This window comes from Balaenoptera physalus (genome assembly GCF_965194825.1).
Source record: "Balaenoptera physalus genome assembly, chromosome: 1".
Taxonomy (NCBI): domain Eukaryota; kingdom Metazoa; phylum Chordata; class Mammalia; order Artiodactyla; family Balaenopteridae; genus Balaenoptera; species Balaenoptera physalus.
The window spans coordinates 154889470-154916247 of NC_138882.1; the positions used below are offsets into that span (position 1 = coordinate 154889470).

The 26778-nt window shown below is 36.4% G+C and overlaps 1 protein-coding gene across 1 annotated transcript in view; it reads left to right on the plus strand.

The window, feature by feature from the left end:
- The window catches only part of AGBL4 (AGBL carboxypeptidase 4), a 1388494-nt gene that overhangs the window by 111555 nt on the left and 1250161 nt on the right, over positions 1-26778 (plus strand). The window contains exon 2 of the mRNA XM_082431251.1: positions 25031-25153. Within this exon, the coding sequence (XP_082287377.1) occupies positions 25031-25153 (123 nt within the window). The remainder of the gene's footprint in view (positions 1-25030; positions 25154-26778) is intronic.

Here is a 26778-nt window from a genome sequence, read left to right on the forward strand (position 1 = left end):
CTTGGTATAGGTCTGTTTGGGTTCATATTCTTTGGGACCCCCAGTGCTTCCTGTATCTGAACACCAGTTTCCTTCTTTAGGTTTGGGAATTTTTCAGCCATAATTTCTTCAAATACTTTTTTGATCCCCTCTTCTCTTTCTTTTCCTTCTGAGATCCCTATTAAGCATGGATTGGGACACTTTATATTACCCCGTAAGTCTCATATATTGCTTTCATTTATTTATTTTTTATTCATCTCTCTGTCTGCTGTTTTGATTGGGTAATTTCCATTATTCTGCCTTATTCATTCTGCTATTCATTGCCTTTAGCTCAGCTTTTGTCTCAGCAAATGAATTTTCTAACTTTTATTGGCTCCTCCTTATGGTTTCTAGTTCCTTTTTACAGTAATCTATATTTCTGTCAATAGCCTTTCTTAATTCCTTCAGTATTTTCATTACCTCCTCTTTGAAATTGGTGTCTGTTAGACTGAAGAGGTCTGTTTCATTATTTGTTCCTTCAAGGGAATTCTCTTGGTCTTTTAAATTGGAGTGGTTCCTCTGCTTCTTCATTTTACTTATATTTCTCTGACTGTATGAGTTTAGGAGAAACTTATTTACTGTGGTCTTGGGGGAGTGTTTTATGTGGGAGCATCCCTGTGTAGCCTGTATGAGTCTAATATTTTTGGTGTGAGGGATGTTTTTAGTATGGATGCCTGCCATGTCTTTCCTCAGTGTTTTCTGGCTGTTATCCCCTTGATAGGTGGTGTGACTGGTGTGGTGACCAGAGCCTGCACTGGATATTGAGCGGGGCCTCCTCTTTGCTCTGTGGTTGTCATAGCCCTGTTGGGGGCAGGGTCTGCTCCTAAGTTTTGGAGTAGACACCTTCAGATCCATTTCTGAACTGTAGCATGAGGTAGGTGGGGCTTGAGTGCTCCCGCTGGGAGAGGAGCCACTGAGTATTCCTCTGCAGGAGCTGTCCACTGGGAAGTGCACTCTTTGGTGTCACCTGTCACCTGTCATGCAGGCTCACAGAGTACACTGATTTTGACACTGCCCTTGACCCCTCCTCAGCTGTGATAATTCAGGCAGTCGGACCAGGTGTCCCTAAGGCACTGTGCTCACAAAGTCCCTAGCGCACATCTGTTGGCACAGAACTGCTGAGGTCAGGCATTGGGATATCCTTAGTCATGCACCTGGACCCACCATGGGAGCTACTGAGTCAGCCCAGACCCTGACCCCGCATCTGTGTTCTCGCATGGCAAAGCCCACAGCCACTATTGCTGGACCTACCCCAGCAAAGGGAGCACCTATAATCCACTCGGATGTCCTTTTGGCACTGAGTTTACAAAGCTGCCTGCAACACGTATATTCATGGATCACACAGCTGCTGGGACACTCAGGTTTCAGCCCTGCTTCCAAAGTTGTGCAGTCCCTGGGGACTGGCTCAGATTTCAGCTTTGCCTCTGCATGTGGGCAACCCACCAGCCCTTGTGTGCTCCTAGAGCTCGTAGAGGCAGAGTTGTGCCCTTTGTGAGCATTCTGTGAGTGAGGCTACTGTGGTGGGGGCCCCCAACCCCTCCCTTCAAGTGCACATGTTAATAATGGGGTTTCAGTGGTGGACCTGGGCTCCTTCCTGTGCACACCCCTGATTGTGTCTTGGACCACACTCCAGGCCCTTCAAGTTGTCTCTCTGCAGCCAACCCCAGTCCTTTCTCTGGGTCTGTCCTCTGAAGCCCAAGTTTCAGCCCCCAGTCTCCTGCACACACCAGTAGACCTGTGTCTTGGGCTGGGGAGTGTAGGAAAGTGGCCAGGACCCTCTGTGCTGGTCTCTCTCTGTTCTGACTGCTGCAAGCTGGCTGCTCTGCTCTCCTCTGAGCCTCTGAAGCTCCCTTTCTGTCCCATCTGATCTCCCCACTGGTGAAGAGGTGTCCCAGGATGAGGGAACTTTTCCTCTTTCACAGCTCCCTTCCAAGGATGCAGGCCCCATCCTGATTCCTTTTTATTTCTTTTATCCTACTGGTTATGTGGTGCTCATTCTTGCCATTTTGGTTTTATGAGATCTCTGCCAGCCTTCAGCAGCTATTCTGTGAAAATTGTTCCACGTGTAGATGTATTTTTCATGTATTTGTGGGAAGAGGTGAGCTCCACATCCTTCTCTTCTGCCATCTTGATCTGGCTCCAATTTTCTCTAAGTCTTGAGTAAAATCTTTGAACCTCTTTGAGTAATCAATTATTTCTGGGAAATGTGAGAACATAATATTGCCAAATTTGAAAGTATATGTTTCTTGATTTTCATCATCTTTTCTCTTATATTCACTTATCACTGATCCATTTACAAGAGAAAGAATGGGATACAAGAATTATAGGAATACATCATCTAATTACTCAGCAAGCCTGGGGATATTTCTCATTCTCATCTAACTCTCCATCTCCACTGTTTTTACCTTAGTTCAGACCCTCATCATTTCTCATGTAGAATATTGCTTCAGCCTCCTAACTGCACTTTCTGTACAATCTCATCCCTTCCTAATCCATTTTCCATACTACTGCCAGAGGGGTCTTTCTATTGCACAGAGCACATCTTGTAATTTCACTGCTTAAAATCCATTAATACTTTCAATTGTTTATGGGATAAAGTACTCATTTTTTAATAAACATGTAAGGTTCTCCCTAGGCTGATTTCTATGTAACTCTCCAGGCTGTTCTTTTAAAATCTCTGGGCACTTTATTTCAGAGCAACTTATCCTTTCCAGAATTACAGCTTCATAACTTGGATGCCTGGTAGACACCTACTTAAGACTCAGTTCAAGTATCTCTTGTTACCTTTTCTCTAGAAAAACTTTCTGGATTCTTCCCCAACACAGGGGACTTATTACCTCTTTCTTTAAGTCTCTATTCTACAACGTTGCGTATGTCTATCAGAGAATGTAAAGTGCTTTTTTGTTTATTTTTCTACTTCCCCTTCTCACACTCCTTGAATGGTATCCTAAGTCTTATTAATCTCTAGATCTCCAACACCTAGCACAGTGCCTGGCACAGAGTAGACACCCAATGAATGCTGAGAGAGATAATGAGAAACAGCAGAAACCCTGTGCTGGAACTCTTTGAATATTGAATCTGGCAGAAATAGATTAGGAACACCAGCCAGATGTTGTTTTTAAGGGTTCTGTTTTTAGCACGTAAATTAAAATTTCATTTTGAAGTACAAGTCTAATTTGGGAACCAGAATACAGTTGTAGAGCTTTACAAGATTAGATATGTAAATTCCCCAAAGGCTGATCTATCATCATGCCTTCCTAAAACAGTGCAGTCTGTGTGGAAGGAGAATGGTCTCCAAGTCTGCATCCCAGACTTCTTACTCCTTGAGCCCTCCTCCTACCTCATTCAGTTACCATCACGTGACCTACTGTGCTCAAATCTTCACCACAGAGGCATCTTTCACCTTTTCTCTCTGTGAAAATGCCCTAAGCTCTGAGCCTCAAGGCTAGGTTGTACCCTGTCCTACTTCATATCCTTCAGGGGCAGGGTTTTACTGTGTTCAGGATACAATCTAACCTTCTTATGCCACACAAGGCCTTCCTTCTATTTCCTGTCTCCCTCTCCAGACTCTCACCTTGTTCCTCCATACAGTGTCTTCCTGTAACTTCTTTACTTGGCTAATTTTTACACATATATATATATATATATATATATATATATATATTTAACATCTTTATTGGAGTATAATTGCTTTACAATGGTGTGTTACTTTCTGCTTTATAAAAAAGTGAATCAGCTATACATATACATATATCCCCATATCCCCTCGCTTTTGCGTTTCCCTCCCACCCTCCCTATCCCACCCCTCTAGGAGGTCAAAAAGCATCAGGCTGATCATCTTGTGCTATGTACCTGCTTCCCACTAGCTATCTGTTTGACATTTGGTAGTGTATAAATGTCAATGCCACTCTCTCACTTCGTCTAAGCTTACCCTTCCCCCTCCTTGTGTCTTCAAGTCCATTCTCCAAATCTACGTCTTTATTCCTGTCCTGCCCCTAGGTTCTCCAGAACTTTTTATTTTTAACATCTTTATTGAGGTATAATTGCTTTACAATAGTGTGTTAGTTTCTGCTTTATAACAAAGTGAATCAGCTATACGTATACATATATCCCTATATTGCCTCCCCCTTGCGTCTCCCTCCCACCCTCCCTCTCCCACCCCTCTAGGTGGTCACAAAGAACCAAGCTGATCTCCCTGTGCTCTGCAGCTGCTTCCCACTAGCTATCTATTTTACATTTGGTAGTATATATAAGTCCATGCCACTCTCTCACTTCGTCCCAGCTTACCTTTCCTCCTGCCCGTGTCCTCAAATCCATTCTCTACGTCTGCGGCTTTATTCCTGTCCTGCCCCTAGGCTCTTCAGAACCATTTTTTTTTAGATTCCACATATATGTGTTAGCATATGGTATTTGTTTTTCTCTTTCTGACTTACTTCACTCTGTATGACAGACTCTAGGTCCATCCAACTCACTACAAATAACTCAATTTCATTTCTTTTTATGGCTAATATTCCATTGTATATATGTGCCACATCTTCTTTGTCCATTCATCTGTCGATGGACACTTAAGTTGCTTCCATGTCCTGGCTATTGTAAATAATGCTGCAATGAACATTGTGGTACATGACTCTTTTTGAATTATGATTTTCTCAGGGTATGTGCCCAGTAGTGGGATTGCTGGGTCATATGGTAATTCTATTTTTAGTTTTTTAAGGAACCTCCATACTGTTCTCCATAGTGGCTGTGTCAATTTACATCCCCACCAACAGTGCAAGAGGGTTCCCTTTTCTCCACACCCTCTCCAGCATTTATTGTTCATAGATTTTTTGATGATGGCCATTCTGACTGGCGTGTGGTGTTACCTCATTGTAGTTTTTTTTTTTTTTAACATCTTTATTGGAGTATAATTGCTTTACAATGGTGTGTTAGCTTCTGCTTTATAACAAAGTGAATCAGTTATACATATACATATGTTCCCATATCTCTTCCCTTTTGCATCTCCCTCCCTCCCACCCTCCCTATCCCACCCCTCTAGGTGGTCACAAAGCACCGAGCTGATCTCCCTGTGCTATGTGGCTGCTTCCCACTAGCTATCTATTTTACGTTTGGTAGTGTATATATGTCCATGCCACTCTCTCACTTTGTCACAGCTTACCCTTCCCCCTCACCATATCCTGAAGTCCATTCTCTAGTAGGTCTTTGTCTTTATTCCCATCTTACCACTAGGTTCTTCATGAGCTTTTTTTTTTTTCCCCCTTTAGATTCCACATATATGTGTTAGCATACGGTATTTGTTTTTCTCTTTCTGACTTACTTCACTCTGTATGACAAACTCTAACTCCATCCACCTCACTACAAATAACTCAATTTAGTTTATTTTTATGGCTGAGTAATATTCCATTGTATATATGTGCCACATCTTCTTTATCCATTCATCCAATGATGGACACTTAGGTTGCTTCCATGTCCTGGCTATTGTAAATAGAGCTGCAATGAGCATTTTGGTACATGACTCTTTTTGAATTATGGTTTTCTCAGGGTATATGCCCAGTAGTGGGATTGCTGGGTCGTATGGTAGTTCTAGTTTTCGTTTTTTAAGGAACCTCCATACTGTTCTTCATAGTGGCTGTATCAATTTACATTCCCACCAACAGTGCAAGAGTGTTCCCTTTTCTCCACACCCTCTCCAGCATTTATTGTTTCTAGATTTTTTGATGATGGCCATTCTGACCGGTGTGAGATGATATCTCATTGTAGTTTTGATTTGCATTTCTCTAATGATTAATGATATTGAGCATTCTTTCATGTGTTTGTTGGCAATCTGTTTATCTTCTTTGGAGAAATGTCTCTTTAGGTCTTCTGCCCATTTTTGGATTGGGTTGTTTGTTTTCTTGTTATTGAGCTGCATGAGCTGCTTGTAAATCTTGGAGATTAATCCTTTGTCAGTTGCTTCATTTGCAAATATTTTATCCCATTTTGAGGGTTGTCTTTTCGTCTTGTTTATGGTTTCCTTTGCTATGCAAAAGCTTTTAAGTTTCATTAGGTCCCATTTTTGCTTTTATTTCCATTTCTCTAGGAGGTGGGTCAAAAAGGATCTTGCTGTGATTTATGTCATAGAGTGTTCTGCCTATGTTTTCCTCTAAGAGTTTTATAGTGTCTGGCCTTACATTTAGGTCTTTAATCCATTTTGAGTTTTTTTTTGTATACAGTGTTAGGGAGTGTTCTAATTTCATTCTTTTACATGTAGCTGTCCAGTTTTCCCAGCACCACTTATTGAAGAGGTTGTCTTTTCTCCATTTTATATTCTTGCCTCCTTTAACAAAAATAAGGTGATCATATGTGCATGGGTTTATCTTTGGGCTTTCTCTCCTGTTCCATTGATCTATATTCCTGTTTTTGTGCCAGTACCATACTGTCTTGAATACTGTAGCTTTGTAGTGTAGTCTGACGTCCGGGAGCCTGATTCTACCAGCTCCGTTTTTCGTTCTCAATATTGCTTTGGCTTTTCAGGGTCTTTTGTGTTTCCATACAAATTGTGAATTTTTTTGTTCTAGTTTTGTGAAAAATGCCAGTGGTAGTTTGATAGGGATTGCACTGAATTTGTAGATTGCTTTGGGTAGTAGAGTCATTTTCAAAATGTTGATTCTTCCAATCCAAGAATATGGTGTATCTCTCCATCTGTTTGTATCATTTTTAATGTCTTTCATCAGTGTCTTATAGTTTTCTGCATACAGGTCTCTTGTCTCCTTAAGCAGGTTTATTCCAGGGTGTTTTATTCTTTTTGTTGCAATGGTAAATGGTAGTGTTTCCTTAATTTCTCTTTCAGATTCTTCATCATTAATGCATAGGAATGGAAGAGATTTCTGTGCATTAATTTTGTAATCTGCTACTTTACCAAATTCATTGATTAGCTCTTGTAGTTTTCTGGTAGCATCTTAAGGATTCTCTATGTATAGTATCATGTCATTTGCAAACAGTGACAGCTTTACTTCTTCTTTTCCCATTTGGATTCCTTTTATTTCTTTTTCTTCTCTGATTGCTGTGGCTAAACTTCCAAACTTATGTTGAATAATAGTGGTGAGAGTGGACAACCTTGTCTTGTTCCTGATCTTAGTGAAAATGGTTTCAGTTTTTCACCATTGAGTATGATGTTGGCTGTGGGTTTGTCATATATGGCCTTTATTATGTCGAGGTAAGTTTGCTCAGTGTCTACTTTCTGGAGGGTTTTTATCATAAATTGGTGTTGAATTTTGTCAAAAGCTTTTTCTGCATCTATTGAGATGATCATATGGTTTTTCTCATTTAATTTGTTAATATAGTGTATCACATTGATTGATTTGCTTATATTCAAGAATCCTTACATTCCTGGCATAGACACCACTTGATCATGGTGTATGATCCTTTTAATGTACTGTTGCATTTCGTTTGCTAGTATTTTGTGGAGGATTTTGCATCTATGTTCATCATTGATATTGGTCTGTAGTTTTCTTTCTTTGTGACATCTTTGTCTGGTTTTGGTATCAGGGTGATGGTGGCCTCGTAGAATGAGTTTGGGAGTGTTCCTCCCTCTGCAATATTTTGGAAGAGTTTGAGAAGGATAAGTGTTAGCTCTTCTCTAAATGTTTGAAAGAATTCGCCTGTGAAGCCATCTGGTCCTGGGCTTTTGTTTGTTGGAAGATTTTAAATCACAGTCTCAATTTCAGTGCTTGTGATTGGTCTGCTTGTATTTTCTATTTCTTCCTGGTGCAGTTTCGGGAGGTTGTGCTTTTCTAAGAATTTGTCCATTTCTTCCAGGTTGTCCATTTTATTGGCCTAGAGTTGCTTGTAGTAATGATCCTTTGTATTTCTCATGATCCTTTGTATTTCTGCAGTGTCAGTTGTTACTTCTCCTTTTTCATTTCTAATTCTATTGATTTGAGTCTTCCCCTTTTTTTTCTTGATGAGTCTGGCTAATGGTTTATCAATTTTATTTATCTTCTCAAAGAATCAGCTTTTAGTTTTATTGACCTTTGCTATTGTTTCCTTCATTTCTGTTTCATTTATTTCTGATCTGACTTTTATGATTTCTTTCCTTCTGCTAGCTTTGGGTTTTTTTTTGTTCTTCTTTCTCTAATTGTTTTAGGTGTAAGGTTAGGTTGTTTATTTGAGATGTTTTTTGTTTCTTGAGGTAGGATTGTATTGTTATAAACTTCCCTCTTAGAACTGCTTTTGCTGAATCCCATACGTTTTGGGTCATTGTGTTTTCATTGTCATTTGTTTCTAGGTATTTTTTGATTTCCTCTGATTTCTTCCAGGTTCTCTTGGTTATTTAGTAGTGTATTTTTTAGCCTCCATGTGTTTGTATTTTTTACAGATTTTTTTTCTGTAATTGATATGTAGTCTTATAGCGTTGTGGTCAGAAAAGATACTTGATATGATTTCCGTTTTCCTAAATTTACCAAGGCTTGATTTGTGACCTAAGATATGATCTATCCTGGAGAATATTCCATGATCACTTGAGAAGAAAATGTATTTTGTTGTTTTCGCATGGAATGTCCTATAAATATCAATTAAGTCCATCTTGTTTAATGTTTCATTTAAAGCTTGTGTTTCCTTATTTATTTTCATTTTGCATGATATGTTCATTGGTGAAATTGGGGTGATAACGTCTCCTACTATGATTGTGTTACTGTCGATTTCCCCTTTTATGGATATTAGCATTTGCCTTAAGTATTGAGGTGCTCCTATGTTGGGTGCATAAATATTTACTGTTGTTATATCTTCTTCTTGGATTGATTCCTTGATCATTATGCAGTGTCCTTCTTTGTGTCTTGTAATAGTCTTTATTTTAAAGTCTATTTTGTCTGAAATGAGAATTGCTACTCCAGCTTTCCTTTGATTTCTATTTGCATGGAATATCTTTTTTCATCCTTTCACTTTCAGGCTGTATGTGTCCCTAGGTCTAAAGTGGGTCTCTTGTAGACAGCATATATATGGGTCTTGTTTTTGTATCCATTCAGCCAGTCTATGTGTTTTGGTTGGAGCATTTAATCCATTTACATTTAAGGTAGTTATTGATATGTATGTTTCCTTTACCATTTTCTTAATTGTTTTGGGTTTGTTATTGTATGACTTTTCCTTATCTTGAGTTTCCTGCCTAGAGAAGTTCCTTTAGCATTTGTTGTAAAGCTGGTTTCCTGGTGCTGAATTCTCTTAGCTTTTGCTTGTCCATAAAGGTTTTAATTTCTCTGTCAAATGTGAATGAGATCCTTGCTGGGTAGAGTAATCTTGGTTGTAGGTTTTTCCCTTTCATCACTTTAAATATTTCCTGCCACTCCTTTGTGGCTTGCAGAGTTTCTGCTGAAATATCAGCTGTTAACCTTATGTATATTCCCTTGTATGTTATTTGTTGTTTTTCCCTTACTACTTTTAATATTTTTTCTTTGTATTTAATTTTTGAGAGTTTGATTATAAGGGTCTTGGCGTGTTTCTCCTTGGATTTATCGTGTATGGGACTGTCTGTGCTTCCTGGACTTGGGTGGCTATTTCCTTTCCCATATTAGGGAAGTTTTCAACTATAGTCTCTTCAAATATTTTCTCAGTCCCTTTCTTTTTCTCTTCTTCTGCTGCAACCCCTATAATTCAAAAATTGGTTCATTTAATGTTCTCCCAGAGGTCTCTGAAACTCTCCTGTATTCTTTTCATTCTTTTTTCTTTATTCTACTCTGCAGTAATTATTTCCACTATTTTATCTTACAGATCACATATCCGTTTTTCTGCCTCAGTTATTTTGCTATTGATTCCTTCTAGAGAATTTTTAATTTCATTTATTGTCTTTTTCATCATTGTCTGTTTGCTCTTTAGTTCTTCTAGGTCCTTGTTAAACATTTCTTTTATTTTCTCCATTTTATTTCCAAGATTTTGGATCATCTTTACTATCATTACTCTGAATTCTTTTTCAGGTAGACTGCCTATTTCCTCTTCATTTGTTTGGTTTGGTCGGTTTTTTCCTTGCTTCTTCATCTGCTGTGTGTTTCTGTGTCTTCTCATTTTCTTAATTTACTGTGTTTGGCTTCTCCTTTTCGCAGGCTGCCAGTTCGTTGTTCCCATTGATTTTGGTGTCTGCCCCCAGTGGCTAAGGTTGGTTCTGTGGGTTGTGCAGGTTTCCTGGTGAAGGGGATTGGTGTGTGTGTTCTGGTGGATGAGGCTGGATCTTGTCTTTTTGGTGGGCAGGACTGCCTCCAGTGGTGTGTTTTGGGGTGTCTGTGACCTTATTATGATTTTAGGCAGCCTCTCTGCTGATTGGCAAGGCTGTGTTCCTCTCTTGCTAGTTGTTTGACATATGGTGTCCAGCACTGTAGCTTGCTTTCTGTTTAGTGGACCTGGGTCTTAGCGTTGAGCTGGAGATTTCTGGTGGACCAACCAGAGCTTTCGCCGTTCGATATTGCATGGAGCCAGGAGGTCTCTGGTGGACCAATGTCCTGAACTCGTTTCTCCCACCTCAGAGGCACAGGCCTGACACCCGGCCAGAGCACGAAGACCTGTCAGCCACACGGCTGAGAAGAAAAGGAATAAAAAAAGGAAGAAAGAAAAAATAAATAAATAAAATTAAGTTATTAAAATAAAAATTAAAAAGAAATTAAAAAGTAATAAAAAAAAGAAAGAAGGAAAGAAAGAAAACAGCAACCAAACCAAAAAGCAAATCCACCAATGATAAGAAGTGCTAAAAAGTATACTAAAAAAGCCCCCCAAAAAAACAACAACGAAAAAAAACCGGACAGACAGAACCCTAGGAGAAATGGTAAAAGCAGAGCTATACAGACAAAGTCACACAAAGAAACATATACATACACCCTCACAAAAAGGGAAGAAGGAAAAAAAATCTACATATTAAAAAAGAAAAGGAAGAGAGCAACCAAATCAATAAACAAATCTACCAATGATAATAAACTTTAAATACTAAACTAAGATAGACATAAAGCCAGAAACAAATTAGATGTGGAAAGCAAATCGCAAGTCTACATTTGCTCCCAAATTCCACCGCCTCAGTTTTGGAATGATTCGTTATCTATTCAGGTATTCCAGAGATGCAGGGTTCTTGAAGTTGATTGTGGAGATTTAATCTGATGCTCCTGAGGCTGCTGGGAGAAATTTCCCTTTCTCTTCTTTGTTCACACAGCTCCTGGCATTCAGTTTTGTATTTGCTCCCAGCTCTGCGTGTAGGTCACCTGAGGGCATCTTTTGTTCACTCAGACAGGATGGGGTTAACGTAACAACTGATTAGGGGGCTCTGGCTCACTCAGGCCGGGGAGAGCGAGGGGTACGGAATGCGGGGCAAGCCTGTGACAGCAGAGGCCGATGTGACGTTGCAACAGCCTGAGTCGTGCCTTGTGTTCTCCCAGGGAAGTTGTCCCTGGATCATGGGACTTTGGCAGTAGCAGGATGCACAAGCTCCCACGAGGGGAGGTGTGGATAGTGACCTGTGCTTGCACATAGGCTTCCTGGTGGTTGCAGCAGCAGCCTTAGCGTTTCATGCCTGTCTCTGGGGTCTGCACTGATAGCTGCTGCTCGCGCCCATCTCTGGAGTTCATTTAGGTAGTACTCTGAATCCGCTCTCTTTGCGCACCCCGAAACGATGGTCTCTTGCCTCTTAGGCAGTTCTACACTTTTTCCCGGGCTCCCTCCCAGCTAGCTGTGGCTCACTAGCCCCCTTCAGGCTGTGTTCACGCAGCCAACCCCAGTCCTCTCCCTGGGATCTGACCTCTGAAGCCAGAGACTCAGCTCCCAGCCCCCACCCGCCCTGGCGGGTGAGCAGAGAAGCCTCTCAGGCCAGTGAGTGCTGGTCGGCACTGATACTCTGTGCGGGAATCTCTCTGCTTTGCCCTCTGCACCCCTGTTGCTGCTCTCTCCTCTGTGGCTCTGAAGCTTCCCCACCACCACCCCCGTCTCCGCCATTGAAGGGGCTTCCTAGTGTGTGGAAACTTTTCCTCCTTCCCAGCTCCCTCCCAGAGGGGCAGGTCCCATCCCTATCCTTTTGTCTCTGTTTTTTCTTTTTTCTTTTGCCCTACCCAGGCACGTGTGGAGTTTCTTGCCTTTTGGGAAATTTGAGGTCTTCTGCCAGCATTCAGTAGGTGTTCTGTAGGAGTTGTTCCACATGTAGATGTATTTCTGATATATTTGTGGGGAGGAAGGTGATCTCCACGTCTTACTCCTCTACCATCTTGAGGGTCTCCTCTACATATATTTTTAAGGTTGTTCAGGAAGCCTTCTGTGAGGGAAGTTTAGACATTGCTTCTTTGTGCTCTTGTGTAATACCTTGAGGTTACCTCACATTTCTAATATTTATCACATTATACTATGATGCAGTGGTTTACTGGTTTGCCTCTCCCAGTAATATCCTTGATGGAAAGGAATTAAAAATTTTTTTATTTGTGTTACCAGAACCTAACATAGTGTGTGCATAGTAATCGTAAATAAATGCTTTGTTAAATAAATTAATAACCCTATATCCATAGCCCAGGAGGTAATGAAAAATATTGCTCCTACTTGGTATGGAATAGAAGAATATATTTTCAAAAATTCTTTTTCAATTGAAATTTCAATTCAACAACTATTTATTAAAATTGCTCTATATCAGGCATGTTTTAGCTCTACAGTGTATGCAGGTGTCTCTATTAATAGCAGTAAAATAATATATAGTACTCTGCACTATGACTAACACATAAAGGGAAAGTTAGTGTTTAAGTGACTGGTTGGGAAGTGGATATTAAGGCATATGAAATTAGCTGTAATAAAAAACAGAAAAGGTATAATGAGAGTCCAGGTAAGAGCAAGGGAGGGAGATCATTTACTGTAAAATGTTGGGGAATTGGATGCAAACTACTGTTTCAGAGAAAAATGGGCCAGCCATTACTTTTAAAAGGCTATAGAATTAAAATAGAGAAGTCCAAGACCATAGCTTGCTGAATTGGGCCTCATCCATGGTCATACACTTAAAAAGTAGCCAAGCGAGGATTCAGCCTTAGGGCCATATTTTTCCAAACTCCATGGCACCAAACTATACTGTCTGTACTGAATTTTTTCCTTCTTACAGAAATAGAACATTTTTTCATTATATGTCTTATTATTTTCAGTATAGTCCTTAGCTAGATGGTCAGTTTTTTCAGAGTATTATTGTTAATTATTAGTATATCCTTATTCTTTTATTGAGTGATAGATTGATTCACAGCTTATTTATCTTATACGTTCTCCTTAGTTCTTGCACAAGATAAGGTGGGTGAAAAATAGATCTTCGATGCATGTGTGGTAATCAAAATATTCTGTGATTGATTGTAGCTTAACAAATCTAGACATCTTATTTGTATTGTAGATACATGTGCCTAGAGAGAATTAGGATATGTGTATTTAGTAAATTATTTTTTTTTACATTTTTGTTTTATTGAGTCCTTGAAGTATATCTTGTAAATATATTTGCAATGAGAACAAACATGCTACTTTATAAAATGCTAGGAAGAAGCTATTTAGTCGGTACTAGTTCACTGAGATTAAAGTCCCGAAATGAATAGGTTCTCTTTCTTAAAACACCCTCAAGTAGGAATTTTAGATTTACTTTCTTGACTCAGAATTTGTGGGTTAAGTCTCATCTTCAATGTAATTTTCTCTCAAAATGATGAAGCCTTGGAAATATGGCTTTATAATAGAACTTTTGACAGATCCCTTTAACTGCATGTCATTTATACATAGAGGTAATTTGTTACCTCTTCCAAGGTGTTTGTGCCCGAGAGGTGGAATTCATGTTCTGTATAAAGGTCAGTTTTAATTAATAAGCTGCTTTCTTCATTTTTGACCAATATGAATTGCTTGTAACTTTTGTGTAAAGTAGTTTTCCATGCAAAAATAAAACAAATTGAGCCTTTGTCACATCCATCATCAGCATAACTGACTTAAATGTCAAAAATTCTATGTAGCCCCAGAGTTTATTTCTAGTGCCTCAGCAAGCCTATTTATTAGAGTAAAATATTATATGATGTAATTATCATATCATTTCATTGGGTACATCTATACATATATATCTTTGTTTTTCCTTCCACAAAATATGTTCATAATTTTTATTGCTAAATATTTGTTATCCATGTAGTATTTTTAAAGGCATGTAAATAATAATATTAATAGGATTAGATCTTTTATTTCATTAAAGGTAAACCACAATTATTTTATTTTCTCTTTTGTCTCTAACTTCCTTAATTTGAAAAAATTCATTGTGTTACTGTCTCTATGTTTGGAGACGAATATTCTACACACTATAATAAGGGTGTTTTATAGTCTGTAATTTAATTGGATGCTACCGTATTCAGTGTTTACTTCAAAGAACAGACTTTTGGTAAGGCATTCTTTATGAATTTCTATTTAAATTATGCCTTTCCTTTTCTGAATCCTCCCTTATACTTTATAATAGAATTGAATCTTTTATTCTTTTGTTAAATACATTTCTTTGAAGATACAGGTGTCTTACTAAGAATGATGGTAATAATGATAATGAGGGTGATAATAGTTATAACCAACTACTTATTGAGTAAATGCTATGTTCTAAGTGATTTACATATATTTTCTGTACCCTTCAGAACAACATAAACAATCTCTAAGTGAGACTTAAGGAGATTATGTTAAATTACTTAATAAGGGTTATACTGCATATATATCTGAGTTAGATGGATTCAATCTCAGCTCTCTGTGACTTTGAAATCTAAATTCTTACTACTAATTCATGCTGCTCTAACTAAATGTGAGGGTATTTTAAAATAAGAGTAGAAACTTTGGGTTAAAAAATCTGGGTGAAACAGCTATATGGCTAGCATTAAAATGCACACGTAAAGAAATTAGAAGTTATTATTCAATAAGAACAATGATTTCATTATTCCATGCCACCTTGGATTATTTTATACTACTGTAAATGCCATTCTTTTTAATGGTTTTACATACATTCATAGTGTTATTGAGATATTTCTCTGAGAATAATAAATTTGCATTTCCCCCATTGTGCACTTAAATGATCAAGCATTATATTGTATTAACATTATGGACTGTAGTATCCCCGCCCCAGTCACCCTTTCTGTCTTTATGTCAGTATATGCAGGGTTTATGGTGTCTTCCTTTCTTTAACTATTTGGTCTCATTATATCACAACTGTTTATCTTAGTAAACTGTAGATATAAAGATTCTGTTTGTTCTTTTGATGAATATCATATATTCCCTGTGCTTTCAATAGACAAACAAAAACCAATATTCAATATTGAAATCAAATTTAGCTCCTAAAAGTTCTTTTTTATTTCAGTAAATCAATGACTATTTGTAGGTTACTGATGTTGCGCCAAGCATTGTGTCATACCTGGGGTGGAGGGAGAAAGTGGTGATAAAAAGAAAAGACATTAGATTCTTCCGATGAGAAACCACAATCACTAGGAGTAAAAAGACACATATAATGAATACATAGTAAATCAATAATAAAAAGATAAATATGTTTTGAGGAATAAACAAGATGCTGTGGCAATGTAGAGGAACATTCATTGCTGGGGAAGAGGACTTCCTATCATTCTAGAGGACTGTCATTGCTTGGGGAAGTCAGATAAGACTTCCTAGAGGAGATAACATTTCACATAGGTCTACAGGACGAGTAGGATTTCTCCACAAGGAAAAACAGGGATATGCATATATCTAGGCATATGGAAAACATAATAAAGAGTTCCAATGTTTGCATTTGTGTGAGAATCACTGTAATCACAACTGCTACAAATATTAACTGATATAGGAGTGTTGTATTAGCAAATCAGTTACAATGAATGATAATGCTGTTGGTGACATGATTTTCTAAAATGGTGATACTTCAGGATGAAATTATGAACAAATCAATTGTAGTCTTTCCTTGATTTACATGTTAGACAGTTCCTTGGAAAAATGAGTGTTTATTAAAGCCATACAAAATGCTTTGCATGTGTAAAACAGTTAGGTTCTAAGCTCACATAATTATAACTAAGATTTTTACATACATGGATATCTGTATACATGAATATATGAATATATCTGACATTCGGAAGTCATACTGGACTTTTCTCTACTTTGCACTACATCTAGCATCCCTGGTCTCTACCACTCAAGTGCCATCAGTGCTCTTTCAATTATGAAAACAAACAAACAAAAATGCCTCAACAAATTTCCAAAATACCCCCTGGGAATACTGCTCAAAATGATAACCAACTCAACAGAATAATTAAAATAAGAATAGAACTAATAAAAGTTGTTAGAGAAGTGGAGAATAATGTATACAAACTATTTCCTTATCTTTCATATAAGAGTTTCAATAGATACTGTTTGATGTTGATAAATTAAGATATAGAGGAATAAAGATATTGTGTAGAATAATACCTGAGAAAGTAAAAACAGAAGTGGTTAAGAGCATTTTCATCTAGGAAATGAGAACAGGGTTTGAGGGGTATGAGTCATTGGATAATTTTACTTTATATATATGTATATATGTATATATATGTATATTTATGTAAAATCTCCATCCATATATATGGATTAATTCTGTGACATGAAAATCAATTCTTGCTCTTTTACTTTTAAACATTTAAAAATAATCTTTTTGAGATATAGTTTACATATAATGAAATGTACCTATTTTTACTGTACAATTTAATAGTTTTGTCAAATATATAATATACACCCATGTGACCTCCACCATCATCATACATATATATGAGGTCCATTTTTTTCCCTAAAGAGCTGTCCAGTTCTTCAAGCACTATTTGTTTTATAAACTGTTCTTTCCATATTAAATTATCATTACACCTTTGTTGAAACTTAATTGACCGTATGTATGTGGATGTATTTCTTCACCCTGTATTCTGGTCCACTGATTTATATGACTTTCCTGAAGTCTTGTTATCATGTAAGTTCTTTAACTCTTATTTTTCAAAATCATATTGACTATTTCAGGCCCTTTGAGTTTCCATATAAATTTTAGAGTCAGTTTGTTGATTTCTAGAAAAAATGCTGCTGAGATTTTGATTGGTATGGCATTGGATCTAGAGACCAATTTTTGGAAAGTTGTCACCTTAACAATAATGAGTTCTCTAATCCATGAACATGGTATACCTTGCCATTTAATTGGGTCTTCCTTAATATCCATCAGGAATTTTTTTTTTAGTTTTCAGTATACAGTTCTTATATATAATTTGTTAACTTAAGGCTGGGTATTATGTGTTTTTGATGGTCTTACAAATGGTACTGTGTTTCAAATTTCATTTTCCAATTGTTCGTGGCTAGTACCTTTCTGGGATCTCTACTTAATGCCCTGAGTTTTCAACATGGATTCTCCATTCTGGATGGTTGCATCTTGAATGTTTCCCAGCCCTGTGCACTTTGGAAATCGTTAATCTACAGCTTCCTAGTCACTCTTTGTCTGGTCTCATGGAGTTTCACTGTACATGGCTTTGCATTCAGACAAGGTCTTAAGCAGGTATTCTGTAGAATTTTGGTGCTCTGGCTCTCGTAGTGCTCTCCTCTTCAATAGTCTGACCTTCAAACTTTGCTCAGTCTCTCCAAACTCTTACTTCTATCTTCTCAACTCAGTAAACAACCCTGTTGTGTTTGGGAACCCTCTTCTTGTACCATCTTCCAGAAAGTGCCACTAAACTAAAAACTAGTACGAACATTAGGTGCACCTCATTTTTTCCCTTTCTCTCAGGCATCACAGTTTGGCAACTGCTTGTCATGTAAGTCTGAAAAGAGTTGTTTTGTATATATTTGTCCAGTTTTCTAGTTGTTTATGGTGGAAGTATGGATCTATTCCTAGTTACTCTCTCATGGCTCGTAGTTGTCATATTAGCAACTGCTTTCCTCTCCACTATCCCTGAGTACATTGAGGAGTTTTCTGGAAGAGTTTGCAAGTCACTGTTGCAGACATTCACCACTAAACACACATGTGTGCATATATACCACTCTGGAAAATGAGAGGAAGGTATATATAACTCTGCTGAGATAGGCAGGGGTCAAAGAAGATTTCAAAATTTTGATTGTATTATACATTTGATTGTACAATTTGATTGATTAAATTGTAGTCAACCCCTTTTTTTATCTGCAGCCCCTGACAGCCACAGATTTTTGGTTTTGTTTTTTTAAAATACCTAATTTTGCCTTTTAAAAATGTTATATAATTGGATTATAAAGGATGTAGACTTTACAGTTCGGCTTCTTCCTTTTATTATAGTGCACTTGAGATTCATGCATGTGGTCATGTGTGTCAATAATTTCTTCCATTTTATTGCTGATTTGTATGCCATTGCATGGATGTACCAGAGATTGTTTATACATTCACCAGTTGAAAGCATTTGGATTGTTTCCAGTTTTGGGGTGATTATGAACAAAGCTGCTGTAAACAGTCATGTGTAGGTTTTTTTTTTTTTTTCTGAACATATGTTTTTACATCTCTTTGGTATTCCACCTAAGAGTGGAATATCTGGGTTGTATGTTAAGTGTATATTTAATTTTATAACAAAGTGCTAAACTATTTTTCAGGGTGGTTATACCACTTTACATTTCTACTAGAAATGCATGAAAGTTTCAATTGAGTGTGTCATCATCAATTTTTGGTTTGGTCAGTTTGATTTTAGCCTTTTTAAGTATGTAGTAGTATTTCATTGTGGTTTTAATTTGCATTTCCCTATTGACTAATGCTGTTGGGCATCTTTTCATGGACTTATTTGATACCTATTTATCCTCTTTGGTGAAATATCTGATAAAATCTTTTATGTATTCTTGATATAGTCCTTAATCAGATATGTGTGTTGCAAGTATTTTCTCTCAGTCCGTGGTTTGACTTTTTCTTTTAATTAATAATGCCTTTCAAAGAGCAGCGAATTTTAATTTAATAAAATCTAGTTTATAACTTTTTTATTTTATGGTTTGTGATTTTCATGTCTTATATAGTAAAATCTTGCCTAACATAAGGATACACAGATATTCTCATACTTTTTTTTTCATTTGGCCACTTAAAAAAATACTTTCCATTTATTTCATGTTTAAGGGTTTTTTTGGTGGTAAAATGTACATAACATTTAACATTTTAACCATTTTAAGTGTACAATTCAGTGGCATTAAATACATTCACACTGTTGTGTAACCACCACCACTACCCTTTTCCAGAACTTTTTCATCATCTTAAATGGAAACTTTCTCTACCTATTAAATAATAACTCCCATTCCCTCCTCCATCCAGCTCCTGGTAACCTCTATTTTACTTTCTTTCTCTATGAATTTGCCTATTCTAGGTACCTCATATAAGTGGAATCATACAATATTTGTCATTGTCTGGCTTTTATCATTTTGCCTAATGTTTTGAGGGTTCATCCATGTTGTAGCCTGTATCAGAATTTCATTCCTTTTTATGGCTGAATAATAAATATTTCATTGTGTGTATCTACAATATTAAAAATTTTATTCATATATTGATGGAATTTGGGTTGTTTCCATCTTTTGGCTATGAGAATAATGTTGCTATGAACATTGGTGTACAAGTATCTGAGTCCCTAATTTCAGTTCTTTTGAGTATATGCCTAGGAGTGGAATTGTTGGATCTATGGTAATTTTATGTTTGAAACTGTTTTTATGCCACCAGACTGTTTTCCACAGTGGCTGTACCATTATAATTTCCCACCAGCAATGTACAAGGGTTCCAGTTTTTCTATGTCCTGGCCAAATTATTTTTCATTTTTTTGATAGTGGCCATCCTAATAGGTGGGAAGTGGTAGCTCATGGTTTTGACTTGCTTTTACTTAATGACTAGTGATGTTGAGTATCTTTTTATGTGCTTATTGGCTACTTGTATTTCTTTGGAGAAATGTCTATTCAAGTTCTTTGCCTATTTTGGATTTTTTTTTTTTTTTTGATTGCTGAGTTGTAGGAGTTCTTTATATATTCTGGATGTTAACCTCTTATCAGATATGTAATTCACAGATTTTTTTTTTTCCATTCTGTAGGTTGTCATTTTACTCTGTTGATGGTGTTTAATGCACACATGTTTTTAATTTAGATGAAGTTTATTTTATTTTTTTCTTTTGTTGGCAGTGCTGTTGGTGTCATATCCAAGAAATCATTGCCAAATCAAGAATTAATGACATGGAGATTTCCCTCTGTTTTTTTCTAAGAGTTTTATAGTTTCATCTCTTACATGTAGGTCTTTGATCCATTTAGAGTTAATTTTTGTCTATGGTGTCGGGTAAGGGTCTAACCTCATTCTTTTTTTGTGTGTGGAAAACTTTCATATTTTCTTCTATAAGTTTTATATTTTACATTTGGGTGTTTGATTTATTTTGCATTAATTTTTATGTGTGATGTGTGGTTGGTTTTAGTATATGGATTACTAACTTGTCCAACACCATTTGGGGTAAACTTACCCTCTATACATTGAATTACTTTTGTACTTTTATTAAAAAGCAACTGACCATATACGTGTGGATGTATTTCTACACAGTCTATTCTGTTCCAATGAAGTATGTGTCTATCACCTCTCTAATTCCATACTATTCCTTAAGAAAATTGTTTTGGTTGTTTTAGTTTGTTTACTTTTCCACATAAATTTAGAACCAGCTTGCTGGATATTTGGTTGCGGTTGTGCTGAGTCTATAGATCAATTTATGGAGAATTGATATCTTGGCAATAGTGAGTCTTCTAATCCATTAACATGGTTTATTTTTCTACTTATTTAGGCCCTTTTTGATATATCCTATCAGTGTTTTTAATTTTAAGCATACAGATCTTGCACAGATTTGTCAGATTATACCTATTTTGTATTTTTTGGCATTATTGTACACGTTAGTGCTTTTTATTTTAATTTACAGTTGTTTGTTGCTAGTATAAGAAATACAATTGATTTTTTATGTTGACCTTTTGTCCTGTAACCTTGCTGAACTCATTTATTACATATAGTAGCTTTTAGTAAATTTTTTGAGATTTTCTATCTAGACAATTATATTGTCTATGAATAAAGACAGTATGTATACCTTTTATTTCTCCTTTTTGTCCTCTTGTTTTCTCTTTCTTGTCTTCTTGTTTAGAACCCTTAGAATGATGTTGAATAGGAGTGATGAGAATGGGCATCCTTGTCATGTGTCCAGTATTAGGCAGAAAAATTTTATTCTTTAACAATTAAATATAATTTAGCTGTATTCTTTATATATATTATATAACATATAAATATATACCTTAGTCAGGTTGAGGAATTCCCTTTAACTCTTCTCATGCTGATAATAGATATTTAATTTTATCAGAATTTTTTCCCCATCTACTGGGATGATCATATAGATTTGATTTTTAGTCTGTGGATATGGTGAACTGCGTTGATTTCTGAATATTGAATGAATCTTGCATTCCCAAGATAAATTGTACTTGGTCATTATGTATTATACTTTTTACATTGATTTGCTAATAATTTGCTGAGGATTTTGAGTCTGCATTCATAAGGAAGGCTGGTAATTTAGTTTTCTTTTTTTGTAATGTACTCGTCTGCTTTGTCATTTCATCTTAGTTCACAAAATTATGGCTTAAGGTTGTTCATGATATTCCCTTATTATGCCTGTAGGATTTTAGTGATGTTCCACTTTTCATTCCTTATGTTGTTAATTTGTCAAGTTCTATTGATTACAGAGATGGTAGTGTTGAAGGAGTTCCAATGTAATTATTTCTATCAATTATCCTTCATGTGTTTTGAAGCTCTGTTTTTAGGTGCATACATATTTAGGATTTTTTGTATTCTTGGTGAATTGACTCCCTTATTATATAATGTCTCTCTTTATGCCTAGTATTATTTCTTGTTCTTAATTCTACACTGGCTGACCTTAGTATAGCCTCTCTGTGTCTGTTTTGGTTATTGTTTGCATGGCATGTCTTTTAAATCCTTTTACTTTTAACTTACCCATGTCTTTATATTTAAACCTGATTTTCTATAGACAACATCTCATTGGTTTTTCCTATGTATTTAATCTGGCATAAATTTATTATAAAATTGCCTAAATTACATGTAAGATTATTTAATATATGTTTGCATTTAATTATAATATTGTGGTAGTTTTTGTCTACTTGCTCCATCTGTTCTTTGTTCCCTTTCTCCTCTTTTGTTTTCTGCTTCCTTTTGGATTAATTAGCTATTTCTTTTAGTTCCATTTTATCTTCACTATTGGCTTATTTAAAACTATTTTTTAGTGTTTATCCTAGGCTTTTCAATATACATCTTTATTATAGTTCATCTACTTTCAAACAATATTATGCAGTTTTATATTTAGTTTAAGAAATTTAGACAATGCTTCCAATTGCTTCATCCAATCTTTTGTGCTATTACTGCTATATATTTTACTCTTACTTATGGCATAAACCCACAGTTCATTACTCTTATCTTTTCTTTAGCTAGTCATATATCTTTTAGAGTGATTATAAATAACATTTATATTTATGTCAATGTATATTATTTCTCGAGTCCTTCCGTCCTTTGTTTCTGTCTGGTATCATTTTTCCTTTTGCCTGAAGAACTCTCTTTAAAATTTCTTATAATACCAGACTGCTGATAATGAATTTTCTCATCTTTTGTTTTTCTCAAAATACTTTTATCGTGGCTTTAAGTTTTAATTTTTTTAAAAAAATTAATTAATTAATTAATTAATTTATGGCTGTGTTGGGTCTTCATTTCTGTGCATGGGTGTTCTCTACTTGCGGCGAGCGGGGGCCACTCTTCATCGCGGTGCACGGGCCTCTCACTGTCGCAGCCTCTCTTGTTGCAGAGCACAAGCTCCAGACGTGCAGGCTCAGTAGTTGTGGCTCACGGACCTAGTTGCTCTGCGGCATGTGGGATCTTCCTAGACCAGGGCTCGAACCCGTGTCCCCTGCATTGGCAGGCAGGCTCTCAACCACTGTGCCACCAGGGAAGCCCTGTGGCTTTAAGTTTTGAAGGATATTTCCACTGGGTCTAAAATTTTATTTATTTATTTATTAAAAAAATTTATTTATTTATTTATTTGGCTGCAACCGGGTCTTAGTTGCAGCACATGGGATCTTCATTGTTGTGTGCAGGATCTTCATTGTGGTATGCAGGATCTTTTAGTTGCAGCATACGGGCTCTTTTTAGTTGTGGCATGTGGACTCTTAGTTGTGGCATGTGGGATCTAGTTCCCTGACTGGAGGTCAAACCCGGGCCCCCTGCGTTGGGAGTGTGGAATCTTAACCACTGAACCACCAGGGAAGTCCCAGGTCTAAAATTTTAGGTTGACATTTTTTTCTTTCAGTAACTTAAAGATGTTATTCCTTTTTCTGTTTTTCAGTTTCTTATGGGCAGTCTAATTTTTTATCTTAGTTCATTTTTATGTGATTTATATTTTTAAATATGAAATACCAAGGTAAAAAGTATATTCTGCTTGGTGCTTCTTGGGCCTGTAGTTGTATATCCTTCATTAAATGTGGGAAAATTTCAGGTATTATCTCTTCAAATATTTCTTCTGCCCTCCCATCTCCTTCTGGAATTCCAGTTATACATACATTAGATTATTTTATTTTATTCCACAACTCTTAGGTGCTGTTTTTTTTCTTTTCTTTTCCTTGTTTTTGTTCAGTTTATTTCTATTGATTTGGAGTTCACAGTTCTTTCCTCATCTACGTCAAGCCTACTGATGAGTATACTGAAGACATTCTTTACCTCTTTTATTGTGTTTTTTAGCTTTAGCATTTCCTTTTGGCTTATTATTGTAATTTCCATCTCTACTGAAATTCTCCATTTGTTCATGCATTTTGTCCTCATTTTCTACTAGAAAATTTAACATATTATTCTTAGTTATTTTAAATTTATTGTCTGATAATTCCAGTATCTGGTCATTTCTGAATTTAGTTTTGTTTATTTTTTCTCCCAAGATAGTAGGTTGTTTTGTTCTTGAGTTTTTTGTATGTTCCACAATTTTTTATTGAATACTGTATAACTCATGTAGAACTGTAGAGAATGATATAAATACTATATGTCACAATGCTTGCACCTCTTCTCCTAGGTGCATTTGTTTGAGGGCTTATATCTACCCAGTCAGGAGTTAAGCTGGCTTGAGTTTCATTGTTGCTATGGTTGTCTTCAGTTTGCCACTGGCTTCATATGCTTCTAGTGATACTTTATTCATGAAGGAAAGGGCTAGGGTGATTGAGGGTTTTTCTTCAATGTTCTGCTCCACCCTAAACTTTTGTCCTTCCCTTGGATACTCCTATTACAGAGGGGGCTTCTATCTATGCTTTTGTCCCTATGCTAGAATTAGATTGCTTTGTTTGTTATCCAGTGCTTGCTATATTGTTTCTGTTATACTGGTCTAGCCTAGGTCTTAGGCAGGCCCTGTATGTTCTGGTCTTGGAGTGGCGTTTTCTTAGTGATCCCACTTCTCTTTCCTCTTTTAATTCTGCTTTGAATCTTTGATATGTTTTGTGAGAGATTGTTTTTTACTCCTTCCCCAGGGGTACGGGACCTTCAATAATGTTGATATATAGTCTTAGGCCCAGGACTGTTTGCTGCTCTTTCCCCAGGTGTAGAGGATTTTTTTCTTTTACAGCTCTGCCTCTTACAATGAGTCTCACTTGTGCACTGCAATACAAACATCTTTTGCATTTCAGTAATTATACTAGATATTTTTCATACCTAATTCTCATAACACAATTTAGAAATATGGGTTTTACCATTCCCTTTTTGTGGATGAGAGAAACTGAGGCTTAAAGGGATTCGGTTGATTGCTTTGTGACACAGAGAATTAATATGTAGTAGTGATAAGATTTGAGCCCATATCTTTTTGGTTTAAAAATCTATTCTCTTTCTACTGTACCACAATATGTGGTTAATTTTTTTAATGCCTGGATAAGCACCAAATTACAGGGGAGGGGGGAAATTAATGATAAAAATTTTATTGGACTTCTGTTACTAAATGCATTATGATTTCTGTTTAACATGAGCCAATTTTTTGAACAATAGGCAATGATCTGGGAAATGATGATACCATCGGAGGGAATGTGAGCAAATATATGGTGCTTCCAACTGGATACTTTGGACAGCCCAAGAAAGGACATCTTATCTTTGATGCTTGCTTTGAAAGTGGTGAGTGTATCAAAGGACTTTTCTTATGAGCTTGTCTAGTGAGTTGTTTTTGGAATCTAATGCCATCTGACCATTTAGTGTGATTGAACCCATTTAATTTTTTACCATAATGAAATAAGTTGTCAGGAAAGATCTATTTTGAATGAATTAACTTGGAAATACTTAAAAATGAAGTGCTATGTTTTTGTTGTGATAAATGATTAGAAGGATAATGGCAGTACTAATGAACATTTATGCAGTACCTTATATTTTATCAAATACTTACCCAGATATTATTTCTTTTGGGATAAAACTAATATAATTTGAATACTTGGTAAATTATTAATTATTCAATGTCTACTGTGTACCTGGTTCTTAGTCTTTCTGAGAGCAGTCTTCTGTATAAAGAAGCAATTAAAGAGAAGATTCAGTTGAACACAAACAAAACAGAAAAAGTAATATACTTCGTAAACAGCAAATGCTGTGAGTATTCTGATAGGGGAGAACAGGGCTTAATTGTGAATTTCCACCCAGTTGTAGTTGAATCTTGTTAACTTCTTTATATCTGAGCCTCATACTCTGCATGGCATATAAGCACATAGTAGGTATTCAGAATATGTTGAAAATATTAATGAGAAAGTTAAACATAACTTTGTTTTATAAACAATTGTTGATTATTTTTGGTTTTGAATAATGTGCTTGCATGTGTGTGTGTGTGATTGAAGGGACATTCCAGTTGTATGACAGTTCTCTGAACCCTAAGTACCATGGTTGTTTTTACCAACAATTAAAAAGATGTGGAAAGATTAATTTTCTGTTAGCTTTGATAAAAAGCCATATTTAATTGCTTGCTGTTCCCCAGTCCACCAACTTCTCTCAAGTCTATGTACCTTTGCAGATGCTGTTTTCTCTGTGCCCCAGATGCCTTTCTCTACTTGGTAAAATGTTAATTCAGACTCAGGCCAGCATTTCTTCCTCTGAGAAACAGCACCTCCCAGGCAGATTTGGCCGTCTCTACCTGTATATTTACAGGCACCTCTTCTATGATTTACAGGCCTCTGCTATGATAGTTTTTATTGCATTGCAGTCATTTAATGATCTCTTTCCTTTTCCTTATCACTGAAAATTCCTTGAAGTCAGTGATGGTTTCTTATTAATTTTTGTTCCTTAGCACCTAGTGTACTATCAGAAACTGACTCTAAAGAAATGGAGTTACATGATTTACCTGACAGAGAAATCAAAATAACTGTCATAAAGATTTTTACCAAGGTCAAGAAAACATTGCATGAACAAAGTGAGAATTTCATCAGAGAGAGAGATAATGCTGTAAGTACCAAATGTTGATAGAAAGCATGGAGCTGAAGAACACAGTAACTGAACTGAAAAAACTTCCTGCAGGACTTCAACAGCAGACTAAAGCAGAAGAAAGAATCAGTGAATTTGAATACATATCATTGGAAATAATGCAATCAGAGGAACAAAAGTAAAAAGAACGAAATAGAGTGAGGAAAGCTTAAGGGGTTTATGCAGTACCATCAAAGAGATCAGTATATGCATTATGGGAGCCCCAGAAGGAGTGGGGAGAGAGAGAGAGAGCGAGAGAGAGCACCAGAGAAATTAATAAATGAAGGAGGACAGATAGTGAA